Source organism: Rhinolophus ferrumequinum, chromosome 26 (genome assembly GCF_004115265.2).
Source record: "Rhinolophus ferrumequinum isolate MPI-CBG mRhiFer1 chromosome 26, mRhiFer1_v1.p, whole genome shotgun sequence".
Lineage (NCBI taxonomy): Eukaryota > Metazoa > Chordata > Mammalia > Chiroptera > Rhinolophidae > Rhinolophus > Rhinolophus ferrumequinum.
The window spans coordinates 10,122,100-10,134,526 of record NC_046309.1 but is presented as its reverse complement, the minus strand read 5'-3'; the positions used below and the strand labels follow the sequence as shown (position 1 = coordinate 10,134,526).

The window sequence follows — 12,427 nt, the reverse complement described above, 5'->3', positions numbered from 1 at the left end:
TTTTTTTTTAAAGATTTTATTGGGGAAGGGGAACAGGACTTTATTGGGGAAGAGTGTGTACTTCCAGGCCTGTTTTCCAAGTCAAGTTGTTGTCCTTTCAATCTTAGTTGTGGAGAGTGCCGTTCAGCTTCAAGTTGTTGTCTTTTCAGTCTTAGTTGTGCGGGCGCAGCTCAGCTCCAGGTCCAGTTGCCGTTGCTAATTGCAGGGGGCGGAGCCCACCATCCCTTGAGGGAGTCGAGGAATCGAACTGGCAACCTTGTGTTTGAGAGCCCGTGCTCCAACCAACTGGGCCATCTGGGAGGCAGCTCAGCTCAAGCTGCCGTGTTCAATCTTAGTTGCAGGGGGCGGAGCCCACCATCCCCTGCGGGACTTGAGGAATTGAACCGGCAACCTTGTGGTTGAGAGCCCACTGGCCCATGTGGGAATCGAACAGGCAGCCTTCGGAGTTAGGAGCATGGAGCTCTAACTACCTGAGCCACCGGGCCAGTCCTCTTTAACTTTCTTAATTCTAGTTTGAATTACCCTGTACTTCCTGGATTTTTCATGAAACTATTACCTATAACTTTTGATTAATAATACCCCTTTGTTATAGCCAGTGTACTTCAGTAAGAACCGAAGGATATCAGTATTTACACTTAACAGACAGTCTAAAAAGAATGTCGACTTCTGAATTCTCTGTGTGTGCCTAATATATTATGGATGATTTTTACCTAGATGCCTTAACTCACATACATTAAAACCAAACATTTCCACTTCTCCCTCTAAAGTATGTTTGAGGCTTTGTGATTCAATGTGAGCAGTGCGTAGGTCACGTGGGAGCCTAGGATATCCTTCACTCTCTTCTCCTCCACGCCCATCTAATCATTCACAAGTTCCTATCAGTTCTGTGTCCTGGATATCTCTCCACCCCCTTTCTCCTTTGCACTGCTCTAGTCCTCGTCTCTTATTTCCTTTCTTTCCCTGCTTCTAGTCTTGTCCTCTCTAGTCTGGCCACTGAATTTGTTCCGTACGCCTTTCTCCTACCACCATAGCTTTGCAGACATCATTCTCATTCCCTGAAATGTCTTTCTCTGCTTGGTACACATTAGTGTCTCCGCTCAGGTTACCCCAAGAAGCAATAGTGGTAGATATTTTATAAATACGTAGAAATTAGCTAATTATGGGCACTGTGCAGAACACTTTATATTCACTGTTTAGTTTTTCTGATAATCCTATGGATAAATTCTATTACTGCTCTTTTTATGGGAAACTGAGAGCATACAGGAGTCCATACAATATGAGCCCCTTTTATGTAAGATTTTATATATATATATATATATATATACATATATATATATACATGCATACACACATATAGATATAGATATAATATTCTATATAGAGAGCATATTCTATGCTATATCTTCAAGTTCAGATATGTGTGTGTGTGTATGTATACACACACAGATATATGTATACACACACACGCACACAGAGATATATACTTTATATAGAGATGGTTTTTAGGTTAACCCTATAGGGGCCATGTTTGGAAACTAGTTCCTTGGCCATTACTTTAGTTGATGTCAGAAGCCACCAAAATTTAAATGTAAAATTTCTCTATGTGTCAAAATTCAAAAATCCTACCCCTGCTCTAAAAATAGTTCCAGATGGCATCCTGCCACCCTAGAGGAGGAGGAGGAAAGAAAGAAACTGAAGCTAGCAAATGAACTATATCACAGCAAAATGTATTGTGAAAACTAAATAGCAAGGAGCCCTATTAACACGCTTCATGTTGACAGGAGGTTCAACTCCTGAGTGAAACAGTGTTTAATCGTTGGTGGGAGACGGGGCAGGGTGGAGAGCATGTGCCTTTAGCATAAGCGCAGGTTCACGTTTCATGGCTTATGCTGAGAAAGGTGGTCAGTTGTGGCAAAAGAAATGCCCACCAATTAAATTGCTCAGTATACAATCGAACAGCCCATTTATATATTATATACAATACATTGTTGTGTATACTCATTTCAACTAAAAAGCCCCTTGGGTCTGCCTAATTGGCTAGTTTCCTACATCAGCGGTTTAATAGTAAACTGGGTTTGCAATATGATCTCTTTGAAGTTTTCATCCTTGGTAAGGACAAATAAAGAATATATATTCTTGCCTTTCTACTTTGAGTTGCTCTTGGGGACTTTGCCAATTTTGGTATAAGGTCCAATCTATGAAATGTTTGTATTTTATCTGCACGTGTTCTTTCCATGGTCTGGGATGAGTAGCCTGGCTAATCAGTATTCTGTAGGGCTAGTGCTATCCAAGTCAGATCCTCAAACTGCTCCTCCTCCCCAAAAAGCATGCTTTCTCATTTGAAATTGTGTCAGTGCAGTTTACGTATTGATTTTATGAAGTACTCCAGCAGTAGATAACTATGTCAGATGTACCCTAAGAAACTGTTTTGTTTGGTAGCAATGGGATATAGTTTGTGTTTACTTATGATAATTTTATTAAAACATATACAATCAGGTATTCCTCTAGTAACTTGTATAATGGGTTCTGTACTACATGGTTCATTCTTTCCACAAATACCAATAGCATTCTGTAATAATATGTAATGATTGATTAATTCTTAATGTGCTTTGAATAACTTGCCCAATAAGTGGCAAATTCAGGTCTCAAACCCTGGTCTGGCTGATTCCAAAACCCTCTATTCTATTCTGTTGATTCATTTGTCTTTTCCTGCTCTCAATTTCATACTGCCTTAATTGCTGCAGCTTTATAATAAATTCTCACAAGGTTCAGCTAGCTAATATACTATTTAAGATTTTTGCATCAATGCTAATCAATTTGATTAGTCTACAATTTCATTTTTTTATTGGTACAGGTCTCGTCAGGTCTGGGTACAAAGATTATAGTGGCCTCATTAAGTGAATGGAGAGGGTACCATATGTTACAATTTTCTGGAAATGTTTATACAGGCATACCTGGGGATATTGTGGGTTCAGGTCTAGATCAGTTTATACTGCAATAAAGTGTGTATCACTATAAAGCTTATGTCACAATAAAGCAAGTCACATGAATTTTTTGGTTTTCCAGTGCATACGAAAGTTATGTTTATGCTACACTGTAGTCTATTCAGTATGTAGTAACATCATCTGAACCTTCAGCGAGTCATAATCGGTTTGCTGGTGGAGGGTCTTGCTTTGAAGTTGATGGCTACTGACTGATCAGGGTGGTGGTTGCTGAAGGTTGAACGGCTGTGGCAGTTTCTTGGCTAACTAGAGACATAGCTTTTAGCCTATCTTGATCTTCGACAGGCCTTCTTCGCTAAGCTTAATCATTTCTAGCTTTAATAACCTGTCTATTTTTATTTGTTTTCAGTGAGAACACTGATTGGAATCACCTAAGCCAGGGGCTCTCAAAGTGTGATCTGGGACTCCATTTCATGGGGTCTGTGAGGCAGGGCTGGCACTTGTATGAGGCAAGCAAGCTGCCTGGGTGCACAAGTGAAGGGTGTGCACTTGTAGCTCTGCGCAGATGTGAATGAGTGCTGCTTTAAATTCTGTGCCCTTAGGCACCTTGCTTCCCTCACCCTTAGTTCTGACCGGCCCTGCCTGAGATTGAAATGATCCTCATAATATAAAAGATTGTGTCTTTTCACTTTCATTTTCTCAAGTGTGCGATGAAGTTTCCCAGAGACAACATGATTTCGAAATAGATCGACTGCAGTTTCAGATATACCTATCTTGCTGTCCCCTGCTAAGCCAGACATTAAAGAGACTTGCAAAATGTGAAAACAGTACCACTTTCTTCCCACAAAATTTTTGTCTTGACAAATACAGCTATTTTAAAAACTAAAACATGTTATTGGTCTTTTTTTTTTTTGATCGAATACTTAAAATTTTCTGTTTTAGTTTCTAACACAATAAATATTGATGGCTTTAACCCACATAAACAAAAACTCTTTGGGATTCTTAATAATTGTTAAGATTATAAAAGGAATCCTGAGATTTAAAAGCTTGAAAACTGCTGATCGAGCCAAATATTACTCAACATTTTGGAACGGCTGCTGTGATCAAGAGAAGAGATTAATAAAGGGATTGCTGAGGAGACGTGCACTCCCATCTGAGAGCAGGTAGAACAAGCTTGTAGTAGTTAGTGAGAACAATCAAGAACTTAATTATTTTATCCAGAAGAGCTCAACTACCCACTTATGAAAGTAGAAAAAGGGCAGGGGAGGATTACTCAAAATTATAGATTGGCAAGGTAGGAAAAGCAGAAAGCTGAGGAAGGTAACTGAGTCTAGGGTGTTAGTGAAAACACTGGAAAGGACGATTTGTTTTAAGGGGAGGAGAATACAGACAGATCTGATAGGTATAATATTAATAAATAATACAGTAGAGGACAGAAGGCATTTTAATTGAGTTCTGTATATAAACGGCAATTGAGCAGAAAGGTGGTACTATGAGAATTCAGGACATAGGTGGAATGGTTTAAGTATCAACCTCAGTTGTCAAAAGTTTAGCTCCCTTATTATCTTTGGCCCTTAAACAAAGACTAATTCAAGGAGTCTTTAGACTTGGGTTCACCAGTTTCAAGCTTGCTGCTTACCGTAAGTTTCAAGTCACTTAACTTTTATAAGCCTCAATATTCTCAATGTAAAATGAGAATAATTAATAATTACATTGACTATTTCATAGAGTCCTGGGGAACAAATGAAATAGCATGTTAAATTCTTTGTAAACTATAAAGCATTGTGCAAATATGTGGTGAAAGAACTATACACTTGTCATTTTCGTAAGCCTTTCCTTTTTCAATTTCAGGCGGAACTCAAAAGCTTGATGGACAGTGCCTCTTCTTCCTTTGAATTTGCTAAAGAACTCATCAGACACAATCTGGTAAATAATAGTTTCCCATCTTGACTGACTTGAGTCCTGCCCTATTTGGTACATCTCAGCAGTTAGAAAGATGAACGAAGGGAAATATCTCAGCAAATATTTCTCTACTCTAGGGGAACTCCTCCTTGCTGTTGAGGAGAGAAAACGAGTTTAAAATATCAGGTCCTTTCATCAAAGAAATCCTTATTGGGAGAACAGTGATACTTATGTAGGGGAAGAAAAGTAATTTTCCTTCATCCTTTCTAAATTCTTCTGGCTGGTCTAATAATCAAATTGACATGAGACAGATTAAAAGAGAAAATAACCAAATTTATTACATGTATACATACAAGGGCCTCAAGAATATGGGTCCTGAGGACGAATCAGGCAGTTGAGGTTTATAAGCCATCTTGAGCTAAGGAGAAAGAGGAATGGTGGTTTGGACTTCAAAGGGGAGGTGAGCAATTCACAGGTAGGTGAGAAGGAGCAAACGTTTGGTAACCAAATTCTTGCAGGGCCACCCAGAAACAATGGGACAGTCAGGAGAGTCTCCCAAATAGCCTGCTATGTTCCTCGCTGTCTGCTGCACTTAGGTCACATGAAAATACAGTTAATCTATGATGATATTAATAGCTCCCGTCCTGGAGCAGGTTTTTTTTATCTAAATTCCATTAGACAGGTAAGGGGGAGGTAAAAGGCTCTTCTTGAGTCTTTTGTTCCTCAAAAGTAACTGGCTTAAAATAGTGAAAATCCCCAAAAAGGCATATTTGGGGGTGGCAAACTCTCTTCCCCCCCCATACATAAAAACATTTAGAAAGAAGTGCAAGGCAGTGCAAAGCCAAGTGTTTGGTTTGTTGACAAAGACAAAGGAGTGTATCATTTTGGGTTAGAATAAATGGGAAGCATTTTCTGGTGAAAGTAAAAGTTGAGCTCATCTTTGAAGGATGGCTGAGTTTAGAACTAGGATAACACGTGTGACGGTTGTGAGCAGATTAAGCTTCCTAGACAGACAGTTTGTACTGGGCATAGTGTAAAGTACAGTTGTACTTAGTGAAAAAGTAAAGGGGTCTTGAGGTTTAGGGCTGGGTTCTGATGGCCTTTGCTAAAAAATCCAGGCTCGGATTAAGTGTGATTCTGTTGACCATGCAATATGCTGGATGCAGAGCAGCTTTCAACTCAGACACCTGGGGACAGGGGCCAAATGTATGTAATACTGCTGCGTTTCAGATTCCTCATCCAAAAATGGCACTAATAATACATGCTTTTCTTTCTGGTTTCTCTGTTTCTTTCTTTAGCACCAGTTATCCCAGTATGCATGTTAAAAACCATAGTTGTTTTAGGCCCTTTCCCCGGCCTTTATTTCTGATATCTGCTCACTCATTTAATCATACTAATCATTTCTTGGCAATGTCTTATATTTATTCTATTCCTTCTCTAATTCAGGCCTCCTTCACAGATATAGTTTTCTTTGGATAGTTTCTATCATGAGCTTCTGCTGCTAATCTTTTGATTTCTCATCTAGTTTATAAATTAAAGCCAGATGAATTTTTGTGGAGACTGACGTGTTAGAGATAGTAGTCTGGATATTAAGCTTGGCGAGAGATCAAGACTGGAGAATAGGTTTAGTTTTCATAAGAGAGGTGGTTGCCAAAGTCCTGACAACTAAATGCAGAGGAAAGAATTAAACACAGGGAAAAAATATGGTTCCAAGAGAGCATCTGTATTTACGGGGCTGGCGGAAGGTGTATAAGCAAATAAGAAAAGGCAGGCAAGAAAGAGCACCTAGGTAATGTAATGTTATTTACAACTTCACATTTTAATCACCTGGGAGGTTTTTAAAAATAATGATGCATGGAGTCCACCCCCACACCCCCAAGAGATTTTTATTTAATGGTTGGGCTGGGGCCCAGCTCTCAATATGTTTCTTAAAAGCTTCCCCGGAGGATGTAATATACAGCTAGAGTAAAGAACCACTGTATGTATAAATGACAGGGAGAAGCATATCAGCTAGTACATAGGGATTATCCTTGGAGAGTGGGATTAAAGAGAGAAGTGAGAATATGGAAATGTTCCTTTTTGCTTTTGTAATACTGTATGTAAGGGGTTTTTGCCAATGAACACGTATTACTTTTAAAGTGTAAAACAAAACCTGAAAAATATCGAACAATATAAATAGTTGTTATGAGCATCAACTTTTGCAATTAGACTTGAGGTCAAAATCAAGCTATGTACCAGCTTTGTAACTCTGAGTAAGTCACTTAACCTTGCTGAGTCTGTGTTCTCATATATAAAATAGGGGAAATTACAGTACCTGCCTTATGTTCCTATGAGGATTAAATGCGGTGTGGGAGTCCAGCATGTGCCACCCTGGCATGCAGTTTATTTGGAGCTAAAAACAAAGCCCAACGAACTCAGGAAGAGCTTTTTACCTCCCCCTTACCTGCCTAAAGAGATGCAGATAGAAAAACCTGCTTCAGAAGGGAACCTGCATATTCACCTTAGCACATATGAGTTAAGTGTGGTAGACAGGGAGGGCCCAAGCAAAAGTCTGTTTGCTAGACTCCCCTTTGTGTCCCATTGTTTCTGGGTGGCCCTGCAAGCATTTGTTTACCAAATGTTTGCTCTTCCTCAACTACCTGTGAATTGCCTACCCCTTCTTAGTGTAAAATGACATATATGCCTCATGACTTTAGAATTGTCATGCTTATGTGAATTCCCATGTACACCTATTAAAATTTGATTTTCTCCTGTTAATCTGTTGTATGTCATTTGAATTATTTGACAAGCCAGAAGAACTGAAAGGGTAAGGGGAAAGTTTCTCCTGTTCCTACAGAGGTAATCTGTGGAAAGTGCCTCCCACAGTACTTAACAGACTGTAAGCATGTAGTAAATACTGCCACTGTTGACATGCTGTGGCCATCAGTGTCAAACCTGCAGACACATCACAGAGCAAGGGGACCTAAAAGTCCATTGAATTTGGCTAAAGGGGTTAATTTGTGACTTGCAAGAATAAGTTTTACTGGTGTTCTCAGAACAGAATCCAGTTTTCTGGGAGGTTAAGGATGAGAAGAACGTTGAAGCAGGAGCCACACACTTTTGAAGCAGGAAGCCACGCACTTTTGAAGTGTGGCATGGAAAGAAAGGAGAGAGATAGGGCACCACCCAGAGGGAACAATGGCACCAAGTGGAAGAGTTTTCAAGAGAGCAAAACCCTTGTGTATGTTTAAAGTTGAGAAGTAGAACCAGGCCTCATGATGATAGAATAATTAATTAATGGAGGAACAAGGTCCAGATGAAGTTAGAAGTCATGAGTCAAGAAGACAGGTGAAAGAATTCATCTTGGCCAAAGCAGGGAACATCTCAGACAAGAAGGAACCAAAAAAGATGACCAAATAGATATTCTGAGGTAGAAAGAAGCGATCAGGTAGTTCATGCCTAACGGTCTTGATTTCTACGTATTTACTTAAGAAACATCTCGTGATGTGCCAGATACTGTGCTAGGCTCAGGGAACACAAGAGTGAACAAAACGGTCCTTTCCTGGGTAGTGTTTTTGTTTTAGCTCTTCTCTATAGCATTTATTATCACATGACAACATATTTACATGTTTGCTTTCTGAAGGTCTCTCCCCACTTGAATGTACCCTGTATAGAGTGACAGGGGTGTGACTTGTTCCTACTGTAACCCCAGTGCCTATTCCAATACCAGGCATATGGTAGGTGCTAGTCAATATTTACTGAATTAAGTAAATGAAATGTTCCCTACTATGTGCTACACATTTAGCCCACTTTAACTCGTTTAATCTTCATAATAACCCTGAAAGGTAGACATTCCTAATGCCATTTAGAGATGAGGAAACAAGCTCAGAAAGGTTATATAAATTCCTTCACGGGGGTTTTGATGTAGACTATCTATATAGAAAAGAGTTTCATTAATTATTGAGTAGTTTAAGAGTGTTCTGCAGTTTTTACGTTTATTTTCTTATACTTACTATAATTTAGATAATGGCTTTTTTCAATGATGTCAGGGTCCTGTGTATATAGAGAGCTTCAAAAATATATTCATCCTTTCAAAGAAAGGATTGCTGACTGTATTAATTACAGTTTTGGGGGCCGGGACTGCATGGTAAATGTAGAGTTCCTTGTCAATATGGAGTTTATATGCGTGTAGGTATAATAGATAAACAGATAAAAAATACATGAAATGATAAGTGTTATGAGTGAAAATAAAGGAAGGTGAAGGTATAAACACTGATAGTGGAGGTAGGTTTTAGATAGGGTAAAAAAATGAAATATATAAATAGAAGGATCAAAGTCAGAGGGTAGGGAAAGGAAGAGAGATAGTAAGAGGCACAGACAATAGTTAGGCAATAATACATTCAGTGAACGATAAGAGTTCTCAGGACGTTCAGTGATTCCCAGAGCTATTTTAGTTGGATATCATGTACCCAGTTATACGTGGCAGCTCCAGAAGCATTTCCACCAATAAATGTATTTGTACTTATTGCCATGATAACTCAATTTCTCTGTCTCGAGGTTGTTTTCCGAGGAGGTGAAGGGGCTTTGCAGGTTTTGCCTCCCCTGGTTGATGTCATTCCTGAAGCCAGGCTAAACTTAGTGATTTACTACCTTCGTCAAGGTAAGAAAACTTTGTCTTGTTCTTGCTCATAGTGATTTACTTTAGACTATTTAATCTCTCATTGACCTATTTGCTTAACTTCTAAAATCCATAATACTTCCCAACAATATATTCGCAACAGGTTCATAGGACAGAACAAATTCACTGGTGCTTATTTGTTGTGCCTTGACTCTTTAGCCTCTCTTTCTTCTTCTGTTGCTTCCAACCTTCTCCCTTATTGTTTTTCTATTTTCTGCTTATTTTTCTCTCCTTTGTTCTCTCCCATTCTGTTTCGGTGTTTCCCTTGTTTTCACTTCTCCTCCCTAGCAGGTCTTTCTTTTTCTAGTGTTCCCCTATGTATGATGTCATCCCTATCTTCGTAAGTCTTTTTTTGTGTCATCACGAACTGTTTTTTCTTTGCTCTAATTGTCTGCCTTTCTGTTTCTTTGTACCCCTGGTTTCTTATGAGAAATGTTATGATTCAAAGAGAATTATGATATTTATTGCCCCTAGGTAAGGATAAAATTGCTGGACACGTGCCTAAAGCAGTCTTTCATCTAACAGTGATGAGTACAGGGTAGGAGCATCCACGCGTTGGTGGTAGCACTCTGCCATGGACCTCGCACTAACAGTGTGGGCCTTTTAGGTGCATGGTAGAAACCAACCAGATAACATATTCCAAGGAAAATGTGTTTATTGGAGTAAGAACATGAACTTGCAAACACTTCTCTCTATGTAAGCACAAACAAATATATATATATATATATATAAGCACAAAGAAATATACTTTGGGGCAAGAATTCAAAGAACAGCTTACATATTGTGTAAATTAATTTTTATTATAAAAATTTTCAAACATAAACAAAAGCAGCTAGTATGAACACCCAAAATGAACACCCGAATATTCATCCCAGATTCACCAGTTTTCAAGATACTGGCAATCTTTTTTCATCTGTCCTCTCTCTCCCTTTTTCGTTGCTGAAATGTTTTAAAGCAAATCCCAGACTTCACGTCATTTTCTCCTATGCACTTTGTATCTCTTTTTAAAAAATGGTTGTTTTTCTTAAATAACTATAAGACCACTGGAATATAATACCCAGTCCATATTCTTAGCTTGAACATTTTTTTAGGTGCTTCATGGTTTAATATGGGTTTCCTAAGGATATTTGGTTATCTTTAGGATAACTACTCAACACTGAACTTGATAGAATGTTAGAAGACAGATAAAATAGATCATATTTCTCATGAATGTCTGAGTACTGAAGGATCTTATGTTTTTGGGGACTGTTTCAGCAGAGTTTGCTGAAATACAGACTAGTATAGCTACTTATTTCTTATATTTCAGATGACGTGCACGAATCTTATAACTTAATTAAGGATGTGGAGCCCACTACTCCTCAGGTAATTGAGAATGTGTTATCTTTTACTAACCAAGTTCTATTGAAAATGGAACTTTAGAACAGTAGCTGGAAGGCATATTAGAGAAGATTCTTGCTTGTGGAATCCCAGGAAAGTCCATATATGTTGATCTAGAAATGTTATGTGAGATTTTTGATTCAAGAATGAATGTTCTGGTCTTTTAAAATTATTATTATTTTTAAATTTATTGGGTAACATTGGTTAATACAATTATATAGGTTTCAAGTGTACAATTCTATAATAATACATCATCTATATATTTCATTGCATGTTTACCACCCAAAGTCAAATCTCCTTCTGTCACCATGTATTGGACCCCCTTTACCTGCTTCTACCTTCCCTTCTACCCACTTACCCTCTGGTAACCACTAAACTGTTGTCTATGGTCTATGAGTTTTTGTTCGTCTTATTTGTTTGTTGCTTTCAGTTTTATATCCAACGTATAAGTGAAGTCATATGGTTCTCAACTTTTTCTGCCTGACTTATTTCACTTGGCATGATAATCCCAAGATCCATCCATGTTGTTGCAAATGGCAGTATTTCATCTTTTCTTATGGCTGAGTAATATTTCATTGTACAAATGTACCTCATCTTTATCCAATCATCTGTCTAAGTAGATCAATCAGCAATAAGGAAATTGAATCAGTCATCCAAAACCTTCCCAAAAGCAAAGTCCAGGACCAGATGGCTTCATTAGTGAATTCTACCAAACATTCAAAGATAATTTAATACCTGTCCTTCTCAAATTCTTCCAATAAATTGAAGAGGCAATACTTCCAAACTCATTTTATGAGGCCTACATTGCTCTGATACCAAAATCTGGTAAGGATAACACAAAAAAAGAAAACTACAGACCAATATCTCTGATGAATACAGATGCAGATATCCAAAACAAAATACTAGGAAATCAAACAGAACATTAAACAGATTATATATCACAATCAAGTGGGATTCATTCCAGGAGCACAAGGATGGTTCATCGTACGCAAATTGATCAATGTGGTACATAGACAAAATAAAAGGTAAAAATCATGTGATCATATCAATAGATGCAGAAAAAGCATTTGACAAGATACAACATCCATTTATGATTAAAACAATAAAATGGGTATGGAAGGAAAATACATCAGCATAATGAAGGCCATATACAACAAATCCTCAGCTAATATTATACTTAACAGTGAAAAACTGAAAGCTTTTCCTATAAGATCAAGAACAAGACAAGGATGCCCCTCTCTTACCACTGTTAGCATAGCAGTGAACGTCCTCGCCAGAGCAATCAGGCCAGAGAAGGAAATAAAAGGCATCTGAATTGGGAATGAAGTTAAATTGTCCCTTTTTGCGGATGACATGATTCTTTATATAATATAGAAAACCCTAGAGACTCCACCAAAAAGGTATTAGAAATAATAAACATACAGTAAAGTTGCAGGATACAAAAGTCAATGTACAAAAATTCATTGCATTCCTATATACTAACAATGAAATTTCAGAAAAAGAAAAAACAAATCCCTTTTGCAATTGCAACAACAACAAAATACCTTGA

At 38.1% G+C, this 12,427-nt stretch overlaps 1 protein-coding gene across 2 annotated transcripts in view; it reads left to right on the top strand.

The window, feature by feature from the left end:
* Window positions 1–12,427, top strand: part of IFT56 (intraflagellar transport 56) — a 34,828-nt gene that overhangs the window by 7,355 nt on the left and 15,046 nt on the right. For both annotated transcript variants that reach the window (XM_033099262.1, XM_033099263.1), the window contains exons 8-10: window positions 4,794–4,868; window positions 9,381–9,483; window positions 10,808–10,863. In XM_033099262.1, coding sequence (XP_032955153.1) covers window positions 4,794–4,868; window positions 9,381–9,483; window positions 10,808–10,863 — 234 coding nt within the window. The remainder of the gene's footprint in view (window positions 1–4,793; window positions 4,869–9,380; window positions 9,484–10,807; window positions 10,864–12,427) is intronic.